Here is a 19,733-nt window from a genome sequence, read left to right as displayed (position 1 = left end):
TTGGGACGAATATGTTGTTGAGGGTATGAGTCCTACATGGGAAAATGGGGACATTGTCTATGAGTTTATAAGGGTTTGAGTCACTTTATCCATTGTCAATTGGTTTTGGATGTGAACCCTAATACCATAGTATTCGAGTGGATTATCCCACATGTGCATGCCTCATTACCACACAAGCTCCACGTCACCCAATATATATTGTCCACGTATATGGCTTGAAAATTCGTCACACGTGCGGTGGCGTGTTGGGAGTATGAATCCCCACAGAAAATGAGGACCTTGTCTATGAGTTTTATAAGGGTTTGAGTCATTTCATCCATTATCAATTAGTTTTGGATGTGAACCCCAAATTATTTTATCATTTGCATGCATGAACATTCTTCTTACAACGAGGAAGAAGTCGGTGCCTATAGTTGAATTATTCCTCCATGTTTGCTCTCTCCTCATCTCTTTTTCTCTCAATAAAAGTATAGTTTAAAGCTGCAAAGTTACTCTAAATAAATAAATAAATAGAAGCAGCTTGCGTTGTGAACTGTGGTATTTGTTTTTCTTGTTTTGTTTGAGCTGCTTTTATGTCTTCAATGAAATGGTTATTAACTACCTTATACTCTTAAGTAGCTTCCGGCGCATTGCCTGTTTACAAGCATGAATAAGGTGAAAGAAGTTTGATCAATTTGCTCATTGTTACCTGCATATATAACTATTTCATGGATGTGCGCAATTGCATAGGGTTTCTTGCTCATTCCTATCAGGTTGATAATCTGTGCATTGTAGTGCTTGGTCCTTTGCAACTAATAAATTTAGTTCTGACCTTATGACTATGTTGTAATATTTTTAGCTTTCTGGGTTCTATCGCTTCATTTGATGGAAGCTGATTTGCATTTTTTGCTTTGTTTTGAGTTATATACATGTAAGAAGTGCAAATAATTTGTAAATGTAAATATAACTAATGAGCCAAAATGTTCGCATGATCATCTATATAGTTTATGCAGTTGCGTTTCTATCATCTACATGTCAAGTTATTAGTAGTTATCAGAAGTGCCAGCAGTCGTACGTTGCTCATTATAAAAGACAATATGCATGATTTCATTCAGATATAAATCTAAATGTATTTAGTAGATGATGACCGATCGATCTTGATACCTCCAAGCTATATGTATGAAGAATTGTTGGTTGGTTCATGCAAATTAGAGTTAATTACTGATCGATCATCAACTAGTCATTCTCTTTGACATGAATGCCCATAAGGATTAGTGGGAGTTCTAAAGTTACAATTTTTTATTATTTTTTTGTTTTAAAAGGGGAGAAAGTGCTGATAATGTAGCTGTTTGTTTATAGTAAATTGTTATCTTACAATTGTTTTGCTTTTGGCTAATGAGATTAAATGCAAGTAGTGTGTACATGTCGAGACTATATTAAATTCTCTACATGATATATAAAGCAGAAATGTATGTTTCTGACCTTGTGCCTAACATAGTGTATCGATCAGCAAATTTTTACTTGTTGTTGACCGTGCTAAAAGTATGTTGTTGTAGCCTGTTAAGTGGTTATTAGTCTGTGTATCATGCTTAGTCCTAATTGATGAGACTATTAATTACTTTCTTTGGCTTTGATATATAATTTACCTAATAAATTCCAAACTGAGATAAGAACAAAATATCTCCATGCAGGTGCAATTTAGTATATGCATCATGCAGTGTCTGTTGTTTAAGTATGATACCAATGACTACAGTGGCCAACAATCATCTTTCATGTTCATTTGGTTGAATTGATATGACTAGAGTGCAGATAAATTTGATTCTTTTGATTAGTGGGAGCCTATTTTTCTTATGGCTTTAATCTTAGCTGTGCTTTAAATTATTTTGCTACAGCCTTATATTCAGTTTATAATATATACTTCGGGTTTTATATATTCATAACATTAACCTTTTGAAGTTCCTATTCAGTGTTTTATTTCAGAACTTTGACTTAGGTTGTTGTGTTATGTATTCTGCATATTGTTAATTTACTCGAGTAATAAAGTTATTTTCAATGCCCTAGCATTATTTGCAGATACACACACATGTTGATCAAACTTGTGTCAGCTTCATTTGAAGCCTTATGATGTAGATTCTGCTACTTCTATAGAATCCTTAAGTTGGACCATATATGTGCTTACTTCAGTTAAACTTTACATTATAAGCATATTTATTTTCATGTACATTTAATGGCTCCTGTGATTTATGAGTTGTTGTACCATGATTGTGAGGTACTGGTGTTTTGTTAAACAACTGTTTTCTCATAGTTTGATATGATGAATCATAAATTGACTGAGCTTTAGGATGAATTATGAATTTCTGACTTGTCCATGCGCGCACTTCATATTTACTATATCTGATGCAGTAGCACTCTTGTTGCTTTGAGAATTGATAGTCCAAGTAGGAGACTGTAAGATTAATGTGGACTTATCAATACTCAATAAGGAATGCAACTAGTTAGCTACATCCCTTACAGAATAAGTAATTGGACAATGTTGGTAATATTATGATTCATTATGGATACGTATATTTTATGGCCATTACCTGTATCATAAGTAATCATATTTATACATATATGCGTTCATTAGGCCTATATGGAATAGGACTAGGAATCCTTTATGGGAGGTACCTAGTTTTGTAATGCCTATATAAAGAGATCTTGGTCCCTGCTCTAGCAATGAGAAGCACTTTATTAACACTCTGCCCCATTGAGAGATTGCCTAAAGAATTGTTCAGAGGAAAAGGACCATGATCAACCATGTATATTGCAGGTTAGTACCAAGTACAATTAAACATTCATCTTAACTGTAATGAATAAACGTGTTCTTCTATTGAGTATAATATACATCTATAATCTTAACTTACATAACAGACTTAAATACAAAATCTCCCAACTCTCCATGTCTCTCTAAAAATATTACCTAAGAAATTCCATTAATGGTCTTCCCCAACAGCCAGAGAATTAATGAAAATTCAATCATAAATAACATGTGCAGTGTAGTCCTATCCAACGTGAACCCGTAAACAGTAATGCCGGCTTTATTGTTCTCAAAATAGGTCACTGCAAACCATGGATATAAACAGTTATTAGCAAACAAATTATCCGAAAGAGATGCCATCAAAAAGAAATTATCCAAAATGAAGATGGACCCTTGTTATAACTTAGGTATTTCAATCATGCATTTTCATAAGGCTTTGCTTTATTTTTTGCTAGAACAGTCTTTGAAGCGGAATAGAAAATGTAATTAACAATATATAATGGGTTCAAGAGTGATTAACTTTGTAGTTTCACTCTAGAGCGCTACTAAATATTTTGTTGTTCATTGTGCTATCTAATAATTGATGCAAATAACAAAGTATAATTTAGGTGGGCTTACCCAGAGCTTGACGTTTTTGGTAAGAAATGGTATGAGATGAACAAGATGGCACCATCTTGGTGTTTTCCAAGTCATTATCTTCATCACTAACCAAATCCCCGTCTGATTCTTCGTCGGTGTTAAAATAAAATGCTGGATCATTCGCAATTTGAGCCGTTGGAGAATCCAACTCGGTTCCATCAAACGACTCCAGTGTGGCACAAACATGCCACTTGGTAGCTAGGCATGCCACTGCTTGGGCCTTGTGTGTTATTTTAGTTGCGCTGCGGAGTAAGAGGAGGAGGCCGGTAACCAAAGTTATGGAGCATAACTGAACCCCAAAAAAAAAAAAAAAACAGTTATATACGTTTTTGAGGGAAAAGTTAGAAATCCATATAATTATATGACCGTAATAGCGTTACATACGCTAGGATTCAAGTCCCAAAAGCAAGAGCTATTGCTTAATCAACAATTGGCTTATAATCAATGTCATACCCTAGAGTAAGAGCAGCTCCAATAGTTTATTTTCTCTATTTTAGGAAAAAATGTGCATCTTTTGCTCTAACAGATTCCCTATAACTATCTCCATTTTAGGGATAGTGAGGAAAGAGAAAACGAAATTCCCTAAATTACAGCAATCTCTAAAATTTTAAGGAAGATTATTGAGATTGCTGTAAAATAGAGAATCTGTTAGAGTTGGGGATGAAAAATTGCTTAAATCTTTGACTTTTGCTTCCCTATAATACAAAAAATATAGGGAAGCTGTTGGAGTTGCTCTAAATAATACACATTAATTCAAAGATTTGAGTTGCACAATTTATGTGGCGACTACACTAGAAAATAAGAAGAAGAAAAAAACTGACATATCTAGATTTACATGACTCAAAATAAGTAAACTAGCCAATCCACCTAAGACCTCAATTGATTATGTCAGTTGACTATCAAATATGGGATAATAGTCGGTATTGTACATCCTTTTAGCTTAGATTTTGTTTGAGTCATGTTCATAGATGTTTTAAATATCAAGTAAGTAATTGCATGTCTACCAAATATTATTTTGACGACAAATAAAATGTATCGTGTCAGCAAATAATGTGACATGGAAACATACCACAAGTTCCCCAACTCTGAAAATATGCGTATAATCGACAGCGGCACTGGACTTGGTCGTGATGAGCAACAATGCGAATTGGCTCCCTGTGATCAATGTTAGAGACCACAATATGAACCCCCGGAACCTATGGCTTATGATCGTTAAGTGCCTTCGGATTCTAAGGTGCTCGGACATAATTGACGCCACGTCGGATTCGACTTGAAACACTGTGGCAAAGTCTTGAAGCCTTAAGATTTGGAGGTAGCAAATCAACCGAAACAGAACACACACGAGGAAAAACACGGTCGTCCGGTAGAGCCATGAACACAGTTCTAGAATGCATGCTACAGTGGAACTTACGTAAACATTAGCCACGAAAGGCACTTGCGAGAATCCCGAAGTGTACCACCATATCTTATACACACTTTCGGCAAAAAAGCATGGTAGGACAAAGATGGAGAGAATTTTCAATGACCTCTGCAATAAACAAAAATTTGTCGGTGTAGGGAAGAAAACAAAGGTATTATCTCAACAGTTCATTCAATTCTATTTTGTGGGGCGAATGATTAAATTATAAATACGCATTTAAGACAAAAGGACGATGGAAAAGTTAAGACAATGAAAATTAAAATTATAGTAATAGTCATTGATTAGCTACCATAAAACATTACACCGAGCAGAAAAATCAAATTTGACGATGAACCATTGAGATCGAAAAATCATTTTGCTTTTTGAGTATCAATCCTATATTTTTGGATTTGATCTTCTGCTTGCAACAACTCTATATGTAATGAATTAGTGTTTGTACCAAAAATAGCTTATTGCTCTAAATTTAGTAATTAGTAAATTAACGTGTCTTCCAAAATTGAAGTTACTAATTTTTGTATTTAAATCGAAGAGATCAAATAAGTGATTTACTACTCGAAAACAAATCATGTCGTCTTTCTTTTATTTTATGTTTAAATTATACTTTTCTTTTATTTTTTAGGGCACTTTTTCTATTAGTTTGAAAGTGAGGATTTGAATATGAGTACGGCTATTCTCACCCAACCATTTTCTTTATTCACCCTACTTACTCATTACACCCTACATATTTAATTTCAATTATTAAATTTACTTATTTAACCCATTTCTCTTTCCAAGAATATCCTTATATGACATATCCAATTAAAAAATAAATATTTTTAATGAAAATCTCTTATTTAATTTATACTCATAAAAAATTTAAAATATATTAAAGTTTCCTAATAAAATCATAATATGATTTACTCCCATTAAAATTTTTTTTTTTCAATTTCAGTGTTCTCTATTTCAATCCATGTAAAAAGATTGGTAGATTTAAAACTATGATCAATGAAAAAGAGATTGATTTTTTTTTCTTCGTGTTTGAAATATTTTCTTTTGGTGTTAACAAAAAATATTGCAGAGATTTTGATGAAATTAAAAGTAATGGTTTTATGAATTGAATAACGAATTAAAGATGAGGAGGCAACAAAAAGACAAAAAAAAAGTAATAAATTCAAATTTGGGTGGAGAAAATAAAGATTAATGTTATCTGATGAGAAATTAAGTAGTCTTTGTATTTATTTAATTACTTATATATTTATTTTTCTTACATATTTGGATTTTAGAAAATTAGTGTACTTATTAGTCATTTTGTACTTGGGTAATATAATATTTCAATAATTCAAATGTTTTTAGGGTGAACTAAAAAAATAGTAGGGTGGCAATAGCCGCACCCTTTGAATATAGACCTTATTATCGTGGTGGAAAGAAATACCACAATGAATTAGTAGATTCATGTATTTCCAAAAGGGAAGTTACTATTATTTTATTGCTTGATTAGTTCTAAACCTTATTAACTTTCTGCCTTTCTGGGTCTCAGTTCGGTGTATGTAATAATTTATTTTATTTATTTATTACCAATAGAAAATGATTGAGTCTAATTTGAGACAGCTACTCATATTTTGTTGGAAAAAAAAAATCTTATAATTAGATTAAATATTACTCGACAATTGTGCATTTGGCTGATAAAGTTCAAAATCATTGATAGATTATGTGCATTTGGCTGATGAGAGATTATTCAGAGCACCACCGTGCACTTGCACCAACATAAATGAATGGTTAGATTGCATTAAATACACTTTTTGTTTATTAAAAATAAAGTTGATAATAAATATCAAGAGTTGAGATTATTTTATAAGTGTTGGGTCACTTACACCGTCGGTGCATAGAATAATTTCCATTGGCTGATAAATATTTTGAACTACGCATATTGAAACCATTAGGACAGAGAAGCAAATATGTGCACATTTTAATTCAATCAATAAACGATGTTGAAGTAATGAAACTAAACTAAACTCAATGAAATGAAATTACTTCTCTAGAGATTCAGAGGAAGATTAAACTCACATTTAATTGTGCTGTATATTCCCTCCTGACGGTTTCGCTCTCATAATAAAGCTTATCAAAAAACAAGAACCTTCGGAGCCCAAACTTCCTTACAAACCATGAGAGGCACACAAATGACACCGTCGCGACGCTGCTCAATGACAATTCCACGACACTGTCATAGGGCCTCTTGTGGTTTCCGTCGCAGGTGGCGCAGGCAAACACGAAATGGGAAATGGCGGGGACAACGATTCCAAAGAGAATGAACATGCACCAAGAGAGACATGCTCTCCAAACATTGGATTGATCCACGAACATCCATCGCAGGTAGGATCTAAAGATCTGTAATTCATCATGTGTATGTGAAACGCAGCGCTGGAACTTGTTGCTCTTTCGGTTTAACAGGGCATCCCCATTGTCTCCCATTTTCGGTTTCAGTGATCAAATTTCTGTTTGGGTTGAGTATGTGTGCAAGTTTAGAAAGAACATGTTGTTCGGGAGTTTAAGATAAAAATAGAAAGAATTTGTAGAGATAAGTGGTAACAATTAATAGATGTGTTTGTAAGTTTATTGTTGCCGCAATTTGATGTATACGTGATAAATTTATCTTCCACATTTGCTTATATGACTGTCCCTACAACTTCGATCTCTTCATGTTTTCTTTTGAAATATTACATTTTATCCCTAGCAACAAACAATCACTAGAAATAAGCTAGGAAACTCTCGACTCCACCACAACATTTCTCTGAGGGTAATTTGTGAAATGACCAGCTCGAATTATAAAATTACATGTTCGTAATCACAAAGAAGATGAACGCGCGAGCAGGTTTCCGGAATAGATGTAACCAAGAATTGCCTTTAGTTAAAAAAAAAATTTTGATAAGGCCTTTAGTTAAAATTGAGGAAGTATTTCTGCTCTTAGCTTATTACACTACCAACTGTGGAATAGCCGAACAGTACGTTTTTATATATTATGTTCATTAGAATAATCATATCTTACATGCAATAGTGTGGGAATAGTTAATCATTTTCGACATGCAATTATGATAAATAACTAGTTATGAATTATGCGGCTATAAATATATATCGGTCATAAAAATGGTGATTATTACGGCCTTAACTACAATATATAATAACTACGCGCAGTAATTACGAGTATGAATGCGCAATGAATGACCGTCGTAAATGCATCATGATTAACCGTCGTTATTGCAGCAATAAATATCATCACAAGTGTGTAAGTAAATGCAGCCATAAAGGCAGAGATAATGGCAACTTGTCCTCCAAGTAAGTCATCATCTATATAAATGAGGCTTGACGTCTAGGTAAACCATCCCATTCCCACTCTTTCTATTCCACACAACTAAGAAACGTATTGATTTGGACATAGGAGGGTTTTCTGTAGGTACCCCCCTCCTCATCAAGCTGACTATCAAACTCTGAGTCAACACTCAAATAGGAAGCTTCTAGATCGTTCCTAGTCAGCTCCCATTCCAATCTGCATTCATTGTTGAGTCAATATCCTCTACAGAATTTTTCGTCAATAACAAGTGGCGTCGTCTATGGAAAACATTGAGGCGGGAGCTGCCCCTGACGGGATCCCATTTTTGTCACTGAGGACTGAAAGTGACGAAATCCCCCCCACCCCACCAACCACCGAATGGATCCATCCCAAATCCAATCGGCGACCTAAACTTGCCTCCAGTTGACGAAATGCAAAGGCTAAGGCAGGAACTCTAGCAACTCTAGAAGGAAAAACAAGACCGTGAGGCCCGCCAACGGTGAAAACTAGAAAAAATTATACAACTTGACAGCAACTCATCAGATGCCGACGCTGATGATGACCTCTGCCAAAACAACAACGTAATAGCAAACGCGGGCGCCAGCGGAGACACCGGGGGAGTCTATGAAGGACTGCTTGTCGAGGGGATGGAGGCACATCAAATGGGAGGCAAAACGGCGGGGTCGAACTAGGCTAATCCAAGAGAGCACACAATGAATCCTGGAGCGAAAAGATGGAGAAAATGATTGATGCATGCAAGCACATTGGCCCTTGAGAGCTCGTGGCCGAAATCGCAAGAGATGTTGGTAAGTCTCTATTCACCGATGATGGTCATCGAGGCCGGCTTCATCAACGTAGCCATGGAAACAATGATGACGGTTATCTAGTCCGGCGTGGCGCGCGGTCATCAAGGAGGGCATCATCGAAGCCTGGGGCATGTAGGGAAGTGAAATATACATTGCAGCCATGGAAACATCGATGACAGTCATCGAGGCCGGCTTCATCGACGCAGCCATTGAAACAGTGATAATGGTTATAGAGGTCGGCGTTGCAGTCATCAAAAAGACGTCAATGACGTAAGGCCTGTCATCGTGGTCAATGAGAAAGGCGTCACCGACATTGGAGCTGACATAGCAATCATCGAGAAGGGCTTTACCGGCACCGAGGTGAGATCCATCATTGTCAGGACTAACGTCGTTGTCATCCAGACTAGTGTCACAGTCACCAGGATAAGAGTTGCAGTATGAGGGACCAGCGTCACTATCATAGGGACTGGTGTTACGGAGACTAGCATCACAGTCATCGAGGAAAGTGTCACGGTCATTGAGAAAAGTATCACGATCATCGAGAAAAGTGTTGCGGTCATGGAGACCAGTGTCACGGTCATCGCTAGCGAGAAGGGCAATCATCCACGCCTAAGGGGATCGACACCGACGTCCTCGTTGGCTGCATCCGAGGGTATAGACTCCGACGTCCTCATTGACTATGTCCAAGGAGATCGACGCTGACGTCCTAGGAGGTCGTTGTCCACGTCCAAGGGGGCAAGCATCCAGGACCTAGGAGGCCAACGTTCACGCGCTCAAGGGGGAAAGCATTCACGCTCAGGGAGGTCAGCATTCACGCTCAAGGGGACTAGCACTTGTGCTCAAGGAGAGTAACAAATGCTCAAACCCGTCGAGATGACAAACTCACCTCCAGGTGACGACCCTGTCAAGGTTCAAGGAAAAAACTCCATCTAGGTTAGAGGGAGAAAGAGACAGTACGACGTTACAGAAGAGGGAAACTCTGAGCTCAGCTCAAGTTAGAGTTGGCCTTTGAAAATTTCCTCTTAGGATGAATGTCCAAAGAGAAAATTTGGGAGCATTGTGGGAGTAGTCAACCATTTTTGACATGCAATTACGACAGGGCCGACCCTAAATTTCACCCTGAAATCCGAGGTGGCTCTGTGGGACTCACTTTTAAAGAAGATTGTACCAAAAATTCGACATAACCTCCCCTAAAAGTAGGCAACCCAAAAACCTGTGAGAAACCAAAAACACTTCTAATAATCTAGCCATAAACTCCTAGAGCCACCTTACTCCCATATTCCAAACCACCTCACAGCCAAAAATAATAATAATACTTCAAATACTTAAAGTCCAACAAAAGCCCCAAAATTTGACTACAACAATTCATAAAAGTAGGTCATGAACCCTAAATATAATTTGAGTTTTTTACTTCAACAGTGTCTGAACTCTTCGAGGACTTTTGAAATGATACCTGAACTTTCAAAGTGATCAAAGTGATACTTGGACTCTAATTTTCTTGTCAAAGGAATACCTACGTCAGAATTCCGTTACGGCTCCGTAATCCGGAGGCACGTGATCAAAAAAGTGAGGGCAAAACAGTCTTTTTCTCCTGATTCCCCTAAAGTCGATCAAAAACTCAATTCCCTCTAAACTAACCACACTTTGAGAAAATCTTAGACCTAAATCAGTCTCAAACTATTGCTCCCAAAACAAAAGGGTCGACAAAAGCAAATCAACCAGATTGGAAAAGGGCTCCATTCAATTTTATTCCAGACAAAACGTGATCGATGGGGAAGATGTGGAGATTCTTTAGAGAATCTGGACCTAAAAGAGAAGATAGTAAGTGTCTATTCCTCTCTCTTTTGATAAAGTCAGTAATAACATGGAACTGGTCATGGTTTTCAGAGAATCCCGTTATGTTAGCTCAGATTACCATTTAGGGTTTAGATTAAAATCAAATTGGTTTTTAGGGTTTGGGGATTTGGGGCAGAATATTTAAATCTAGATTGGGATGGGTCCTGGTATTGATAAGTAGTATTTTCCTTGTCATTTAGTGGTTTTGCATTGGATTCTTCTTGTTTGAATATGCAGAAACAATTTTTATTATTTCGATTGGGTACCTGTTTAGATTTGATGAACTTGGATTATATATGTTTTGTTTTAGCCTTTTGAAGTTGTTTTTCTTTTTCTAGAATTTATGGGAAACATAATCTTGTGCTGGGACCCAATTTTGAAGTTGTTTTGCTTTTTCTGGAATTTCTGGGAAGCAATTTTGATGAGAGATTGAGCATTAATCTTGTGCTTTTTCAATTTCATTTCAGTTCTAGAGGATTTATACACCATGGTGGTTACTTTGGCAAGATGCCTGATGGTACGAAGAAGTACAAAGTGGCTAGGTTCAACAAGGATGGTGGGAAAATTTGGCTAGATGGTCTAGATCCTGATAAGATTGCATGAACAAAGTTTGGTAACATTGCTTGGGATCTTGGGTACAGGGAGAAGCCAATTTCATATTACTACAAGATGCCTAGGACTTACTGCAATGAGGGATGGATGCCACTTAGAAACGATGCAGATGCACTTGAGATGGTGAAGCTTATTCCACTGAAGACAAGGCAGATTAGTGTCTTCATTACTGGTGGAGGGAGGAGGAGGAAGGAGGAGGCAGAGGAGGATGATTTGAGTCCAGTGGACCCAAATTGGGAGAATCCTTTGAATAGATTAACAGCAGCAGAGAAAAGGAAGGTGGAACTGGAAGCAAACATTGCTGGGAGTAAGCTAAATAGGCCTGGTGTGTCAGGTTGTGGTTCAAGTGGAGTTAATATGGTTGGTGGTGGAGATGTTAATGTAAGGCAAGAAGGGGTTAGGCAAAAGGCAAGGGCAGATGAAGTCATTAATTTGGACTCAGAATCAGACTTGGAAGCTAGTGAGGTGGAAGGCAGCAAAGTCAAGGCACCTTTACTGGTCTTAGTGACTTGGTGCCTGACTTGTTTGCTTTTGAAAGTGTGGCCCAAGCTGGAAATGACAATATTGGACAGGGGCAAAAGAATAAGCACATTCCAAGACCTAGAGTGAAACATACCGTGCAAAAGAGGTGGGAAGGAAGGTGGCTACCTTGTGTGATTGCTGCTGAACAACAAGAATCCGAACCAACTGAAGTTGAAGCAGTAGAACCAACCCAAACTGAACCAGGTGATTACACGTATTTTTATACGTGTAATTATATCTAAAATACTAGAATTAAGCTAATCCTTAAGGCAATTAATATGTAATTAATCCACTTTTATTAATTTTGTAGGAAATAAGCGGAGTCAAGGAAATCAAAAGAAATTGGCGCGAAAATAGAGCAAATGAGAGTTTCCGATAAAAGGAAGAAATAGTAAATTTCAATCAAGCATGGCCAACATGAGCAAGAAAACCGAATCCAATTATTCTAAGTTGATACATTCGGATGTGCTTTATAATCGGAAGAAGGAAGGGAAGAATGAAGAAAAAAAGAAACTTGAGTTAATTAATCATTGTTTTGATTAATTAAGCATAGTTTGATTAGTATGCTTAATTAATTGATCATGTTCACTTCCACGTGCTCTTCTTTCTTTTCCATTTAGTTTATCTATTTATTTTCTCCCTTTGGCCACTAGCATGTTGCCATGTGGCAGGTTACTTTTATCTCTCCTTTCCTCTTTCTCACTATGAGAGTCCAGTTCTTCTCTCTCTCTCTCTGTGACCGACCACGTGCCCCCTACCCTTCTTATCCCTTCACACTTTTGCACCTATATATACAACCTATTCTTCTTTCTCTAGGACAGACCCGTAACCAATAGCGCCGCACAACAAACTTTGGGGAGGGCTACTGCCCTCTCCCTCCTTCCCTTCCAATTCTCTTATTTTCTTTATTTTTCTTGTGGGTATTTGGAGGATTTCTCACTCAAGCTTCAAAGAATCATCATCAAGAGCACCACACCTCTATTTTGGGTAGTTGGGTGAAGAAATTACTTGGTTCATACTAGCTCATAGCTAGAAGTGACCAAGCTAACTCTCCCCTCTCTTCCTTATTATCTATTCTATAATTTTATTTGCTATTGATGATGTATTTGACTATGGATAGTGAGTAATTCAATTTTGGGAGTTAGGGTTGTGAAGCCCCAACTCATCTTGTATAAATATTGATGCTTTACTTTTAATAAATGCAATTTTCATTGTGTATGCTTTAAATCCGAATTTATTGGTCCTTAGAAGCATGTTTCTAGGCTTTGTCAACCTTTGAAATTATGTTGTGGGCAATCGTGATGAATAGATTGATAAATTGACAACTTATTAGTCTTGTGGCATCTAGGATTTAAGTATAGTGACCATTAGCTAGTTTAATTGTAGCTAAGCTTGCTTGGGTCTCTATTATCTTGCTCTCTAGGCCTCTAATTTTGGATATTGCGGCCTTAACCGGCGTAATGCCCAAATTAGAGAGTTGATTGTGGCCTTAACCGCCATAGTCAATACACTGAAAGGATAATTGGTTTAGTAGCCTTAACCAGTACTAGATATGGGACTCGACACATATAGAAAATGCATGCATTTGTGAAATTGGCATCGATGTTTGCAAGATAGTTTGTGTGAATCATCCGACACTCTCATGTTCCCATTAATTTGAAAACCCAAATTTAATTTTCTAGTTCGTTAATTAGTTGTTTAGTTTACTTTTCGGTTGCGTTTAATTTAGTTAATCCACAATTCAAAACTTCCTCCAATTTTCGACTCATTTGTGCATATCCACCACTAGGCTCTTAGTTTTGATTAGGCTTTGGTAAAAATCAAAGCCGAGCATTGCTAAGGCTTGGTGCCTTAGAATAAAATTTTTATTTTTTTTCTTTTTCTTTTTCCTCTATTTGCTTAGTGACTCTAGTTCTGACTATCCAAGGATTGTGGGTTAGCCACTAATCCCTGTGGTACGATAATTTTGGGCACAATACTTCCCTATCTTGACAAAGATTCGTACGCTTGCGAGAGTATGTGTATCAAGTCAATGACGCCGTTGTCGGGGATTAGGGTTTACTAGCCTTAATCCCTTGGTGAATCGATTCTTTAGGTCACTTTAGCATATTTTTGTTTCTTTGAAAAAAAAAGGGGGAATATTTGTTAATCTAAATAGTTTATTATGTTTTGTGTGGTTAGTTTTCTATTTTCTTTTTAAGTTTTGGTTACTTATCTCATTCTTGGGAATCCATAGGTACTTATTTTCTATTACATTGAGCTATGGATCGGTGGAACTATGGATGGGAAGACCCATGGGGATATGAGCAAGAAAGTTTATATGGTGGAGGTTATCAAGCTTATGAGACTAGGGAGGAATTCGTTGAAGAACTACTAGCTCAATTACAAGCTTCTCAAGCTCTCTTGCAAGTCTCCCAAGCTCGATTGCAAGCTTCTCAAGAGATGCTTATACATTCCAATGAGCAACTTAAGGCTAGTCTTGCACAAGAGCCACCCTTCACCATTTATGGGCATGAATCTTTCTTTGACCAAATGGAGCCTAATTCAAGAGAAGAAGTATATTATGAGCATCATGAGCAAGAGTCGCCTATTCAAGATCTAGATGGTGATGTTCATGAACAAGAAAGTGAGCTTGGTTATGAAAGTTTCAATGCAAGTGGGGTGAGTGACTACACTTCGGAGGAATTGATGCAATATTGGAAATCTAAGCTTCCAAATGGAGGGGAGATGCTTGAAGATGATTCCGAAGAGGAAGATGTCTTGTCTAGTGAGGAGGATGCGGAATTTGAAGTTATACACCATAACCCCTTGTTCATTGAGGAGGATGCGGAGCTTGAAGTCATACACCATAATCCCTTATTTGTTGAGGTTGATATTCCCATGGAGGAAGAAAGTCCTTCAATACTTTGTGATGATGAAGAAATTGAAGAGCCAAGGACTTTCTTGCCTCCTACATCCAAGGAGATCTATCATGAGCTACCCAAGGTGGAGAGTAGAACATTGAGCACTTATGTTCTTAATGCGAGGATTGGGATCAAGGTACTTTTACCTCCCAATCCATCATTAAGTGGTCAATGTTTCTACAATGAGGTGATGGATTGGAAAGGAAATGGAGCACTTGCACTCATCCTTTCCCATCACTCTCAAGAGCTTCTACCACCTATTGTTCCTATGAACATCATTTCTACACCACTTGAGAAGGAGAAGGCAAGGAGATTAATTCATAGAAGAAAAATCGAGAAGAAGGGGAAGATTAAGAAGCTACACTTTTGGCCACCAAATGGAGTATTCTTATGTTGCTCTTGGTCTTGTCTCTATGACAAATCGATGAGTCCCTTAGTGCCAAACAATAGGGTGGTCGCACTTGAGAAATATCCACCTTGACAAAGATCATGTTCTATAGACTGGCTTGGGGTCTTTAAAAACAAGCACTTCTAGGGAGGCAATCCTAGGTGATTTTGAAATTTTCTGGTTTATTTTGCATCAATAAGGCTATTTAGCCATATTTTTAGGAGGATGGGAGGTGTTTGGAGTTGGAAGTGTGAAGAAAGAATGAATGTGATAGAGAGCAGTTTCTGTCCAGAAATTTCAGTTCATTTTGGGTGACTAAAGTTTCAGATTTACATGTTATTTTGATATGAATTTTTCTATAGACATTCCACTATGTGTCTACTGTCTTGTGTCAAAATTTCAGCCATTTTCAGTTACTGGAGCTCTAGTTATTTAATGGTCAATACAAGGAGGTCAGAACAGAGACAGCTACTGTAGAGTGACTTTGAGAAGCTACACTCTCTACATATCAAGCTATTTAGAGCTAAAATTTTTCAGAGTTATAATTCACATGTTTTCTGTATGGTGGTACAGAAGTTTTTGATTTGAACCTTCCTACCTTCATATTTTATGTTCCAAGTGACAATGGTCAGAAATAGGGCACAGCAGAAACTGCAGAACACAACAGTGAGTTTGGAGGCCAACGATTTTTGATTCAGAACTTATATTTCAGTGAAATTTTACCATCAGGTAGACTTATGAGTATAGCTTCATATCCCTTTGGTCTCATCCTCTTTTCACCTCTGGAGCTTCAGATATTATAGTTTTGGTGACTGAGGGTTAGCAGCCGACTTCATTACAAGCTGGCAACTTTGACCAGCTATAGTTTTCATCACAATTGGAGATAGATGGCTTCCTTTATATGGATAGAAATCTCTCTGAGTCTAATTTCCATTCCAAGTAGTCTCACTTATTATCTCTTTATGAGTTTGAGATATGAGCATTTGAAGACATAAAGGTCATTGCCAGAAGTTTTCTGCACTCACTAGTTTTGTTCACTCGGGTTGATTGGACTTCTTTGCACTTTCATTTCATCTTTGGAGGTTGTTGTGAGGTGTGTTGGATGTGTTCAAGGCCATGTGCTTAATGGAGGACTCTTTTCCTTATTCTTTGAAGTGGTTGTTGTGTGACGCATTGCCCAAGGACATTTATGTTCTAAATGGAGTCGATCTTTTCATGAGCACCTAGAGCTAGCTTGGAGCATACGTTAAGGAAGTCAAGGCCTTGTGTCTTGAGGTTGGTGTCTCATATTTGTCTTCTTCGAAGGTCGTGAGCAATGGAGATCTACAAAGGGGGTTTTCCGTAACTTTACTCTGCATTTAGATTTTTATTTTCGTAGTTAATTTTTGTGCTTTTGCCCGGACTTCACTCTCATGCCTAACTCCGACACGGATTTAGCTTTCGAGCTCATTTTACAACATTGAGGACAATGTTGGTTTTAAGTGTGAGGGTGAGGGTGAGGGCGCCTAAAATAAAAAAAATAAAAACAAAAAAATTTAGATTTGCTTTTTGTAATTATATTTTAGTGGTTAATGCCTTTTTCCAACCCCAATGACAAGCCATGAACTTCACTTTTATGATTGTGGATAGATTGAGCATGATCTAGGACTTTGAATTTATTTTGTGATTGAGTGTATATGTGATCTATGCTTGACTATATGTGTGCACATAGCCTATGGTTAGGTTGGTTCATCATAATTAGAGAAGCATATAGATGATTTGATTGACTTGCATGCCCTTATTTGTGAGCTTTTGTGTCTAATATGTAGTGTATACATTGTTCATTCACTTATTCTTTCATGTGTGTACAATTTCATGACATTGCGTATCTAGAACTTGTCTGAGACCTCTCGAGGCTATTTGTTAGCTTACGATGGGATAGAAAGGATTGAGGCAATTAGGTTAATACCACCGTGGCCAAAGAAGCATGTTCCCAAAAATATTTACCACTAGATTGCCACTTTGAGCCTATTTATATATTTAGCCTTTTATTCATTTGCACCACAAATCCCTACCTAGCCTATACACTTTTATCCTACCCTTCCATGGTAGTTGGTGAAGCAATTCGAGAGAATGACTTTATATTCGAGTGCTTCAAAAGAAAAGAAAAGTCAAAAGTGTGAGGTTACAAAAGAATAAGTGTGGGGGTGAGTGATTTGTATAGAAAAGAAAGTTCTCAAAAAAAAAAAATGAAGAAGAAGAAGTTCAAAAGAAAAATAGAAAAAGGAGAGAGAAAGAAAAAGGTGATTGAAAAAAATAAATAAATAAATAAATTAGCTAGTATTATTTTTGTGGGTTGTACATTGGGTTTTAGAGTGAGTGAGTTAGCATTAGAATGCAAAAGTCATATATCTCTACAAGAGAGAGTCGCTTCATGGGCTTACAAGGACTTTGTATTCCTTATCCTTCATTTTTATTAGCCACTTGCCATTAGTCCCATTACAACCAAATAAAAGACCTATTGATCTTGAAAGTTGTGAGCTACGTACCTAGCGGAGATGAGATCGAAAAGCAAGCATATGGCGGCGCGTGTTGTGAAATTGCTTTTGAGTGAAACACATGTAGCCCCTAAATACTTGAGCGGTAATATTTAGTGAACCTATGTGAGTTTAGTGGGTTATATCGAGTTTTCTATGTGCCTATTTGATTATGGTGGATTGATTTGACACATGGTCAACACGTGCATATACTTGAGCATTTCTCACATGTGCATCTTAATTGCCTTATAAATTCAAAAATCTTATGTTGTGCTTACATCTACTTCATGGTCATATACATAATTAGTTCTCCGAGGGTTAATGGTTGGAAAAGCTAATACTACATTTCTTTTATATTTGTGAGTTAGTAGATTTTTGAATTAGATTTCATTTAGTTTGCTTGAGGACAAGCAAAGTTCAAGTGTGGGGGTGTGATTATACGTATTTTTATACGTGTAATTATATCTAAAATACTAGAATTAAGCTAATCCTTAAGGCAATTAATATATAATTAATCCACTTTTATTTATTTTGTAGGAAATAAGCGGAGTCAAGGAAATAAAAAGAAATTGGCGCGAAAATAGAGCAAATGAGAGTTTCCGATAAAATGAAGAGATAGTAAATTTCAATCAAGCATGGCCAACATGAGCAAGAAAACCGAATCCAATTATTCTAAGTTGATACATTCGGATGTGCTTTATAATCGGAAGAAGGAAGGGAAGAATGAAGAAAAAAAGAAACTTGAGTTAATTAATCATTGTTTTGATTAATTAAGCATAGTTTGATTAGTATGCTTAATTAATTGATCATGTTCACTTCCACGTGCTCTTCTTTCTTTTCCATTTAGTTTATCTATTTATTTTCTCCTTTGGCCACTAGCATGCTGCCACGTGGCAAGTTAGTTTTATCTCTCCTTTCCTCTTTCTCACGGTGAGAGTCCAGTTCTTCTCTCTCTCTCTCTCTCTCTCTCTCTGTGACCGACCACGTGCCCCCTACCCTTCTTATCATCACACTTTTTGCACCTATATATGTGTGTGTGTGTATATATATTTTAGGCCATAACTTTCGCATACGAACTCCGATTTAAGCGTATCATATGTCCACGAACTCAGTTTAATGTTCCCTACAACTTTCATGAAGAAAATTTTCTCAAATTGTTATCCAATAAAAAGTCAACTTCTAGCACCGCCCCTAAATGATAAAAACTGAAACCGAAGACAGTAAAACGTATAATAATTCACTTATACTCAGTAAAAGGATATATCAGATACGGGGCGTATCAAATTATAACAAATAACCAGCTATAAATGCTGCTATAATATCGGTCATGAAACTGGTGATTATTAGGCCTGAACTACGATAATAACTACGCGCAATAATTATAAGTATGAATGCACGATGAATGACCGTCGTAAATGCACCATGATTAACCGCCGTTATTGCAGCAATAAGTATCATCATAAGTGTGTAAGTAAATGCAGCCATAAAAGTGGAGATAATGGCGGCTCGTCCTCTTAGTAAGTCGTCGCCCATATAAAGGAGGCTTGATGTCCAGGTAAACCATCCCATTACGACTATTTCTATTCCACATGACTAAGAAACTCATTGACTTAGACATGGGAGGGTTTTCTGTAGGTACCCCCTTCCTCATCAAGCCAACGGTCAAACTCCTAGTCAATGCTCAAATAGGAAGCTTCTAGATCGTTCCTGGTCAGCTCCCGCTCCAATCCGTATTCATCGATGAGTCAATATCCTCTACTGAATTTTTCGTCACCAACAAATTGTGATTAGCGCTATGTCTACCACTAATTTATGAAGCCGCTACACTCAAGAAATGTACCATTTATGTAGTTCATTGCATAAAGTAATGACATGCTTACTAATTTATATATATATCGACATGACACGCTTACTTATTTAGAATAGACAAAGTCATAAATTAGAGTTGATTCCGAAGGAATTGATTCTTAAACCAAACCCTCATTTGGTTTCGAACTTCGGGTTATTAAGG

The 19,733-nt window shown here is 37.0% G+C and overlaps 2 protein-coding genes across 2 annotated transcripts; one reads left to right on the top strand and one right to left on the bottom strand.

Annotated features, from left to right (window-relative positions):
• Nucleotides 1-2,760: 2,760 nt before the first annotated feature.
• LOC112203728 lies at nt 2,761-7,365 on the bottom strand. Its single transcript, XM_024344652.2, has 4 exons — nt 6,879-7,365; nt 4,485-4,943; nt 3,395-3,704; nt 2,761-3,078 (listed from the first exon to the last, which is right to left on the bottom strand). The coding sequence occupies exons 1-4, from the start codon at nt 7,281-7,283 to the stop codon at nt 2,939-2,941; spliced, it is 1,314 nt and encodes a 437-aa protein (XP_024200420.1). The 5' UTR covers nt 7,284-7,365; the 3' UTR covers nt 2,761-2,938.
• A 5,378-nt stretch (nt 7,366-12,743) lies between these two features.
• Nucleotides 12,744-15,454, top strand: LOC121049628. The gene is made up of 2 exons (XM_040507465.1): nt 12,744-13,034; nt 14,152-15,454. Exon 2 carries the CDS (start codon nt 14,178-14,180, stop codon nt 15,297-15,299), a length of 1,122 nt encoding a protein of 373 aa, XP_040363399.1. The 5' UTR covers nt 12,744-13,034; nt 14,152-14,177; the 3' UTR covers nt 15,300-15,454.
• Nucleotides 15,455-19,733: the final 4,279 nt, after the last annotated feature.

Source organism: Rosa chinensis, chromosome 5, assembly GCF_002994745.2.
Source record: "Rosa chinensis cultivar Old Blush chromosome 5, RchiOBHm-V2, whole genome shotgun sequence".
Classification (NCBI taxonomy): domain Eukaryota; kingdom Viridiplantae; phylum Streptophyta; class Magnoliopsida; order Rosales; family Rosaceae; genus Rosa; species Rosa chinensis.
Note: the sequence above shows the minus strand (reverse complement) of the source record. Positions and strands in the feature narration are given on the sequence as shown.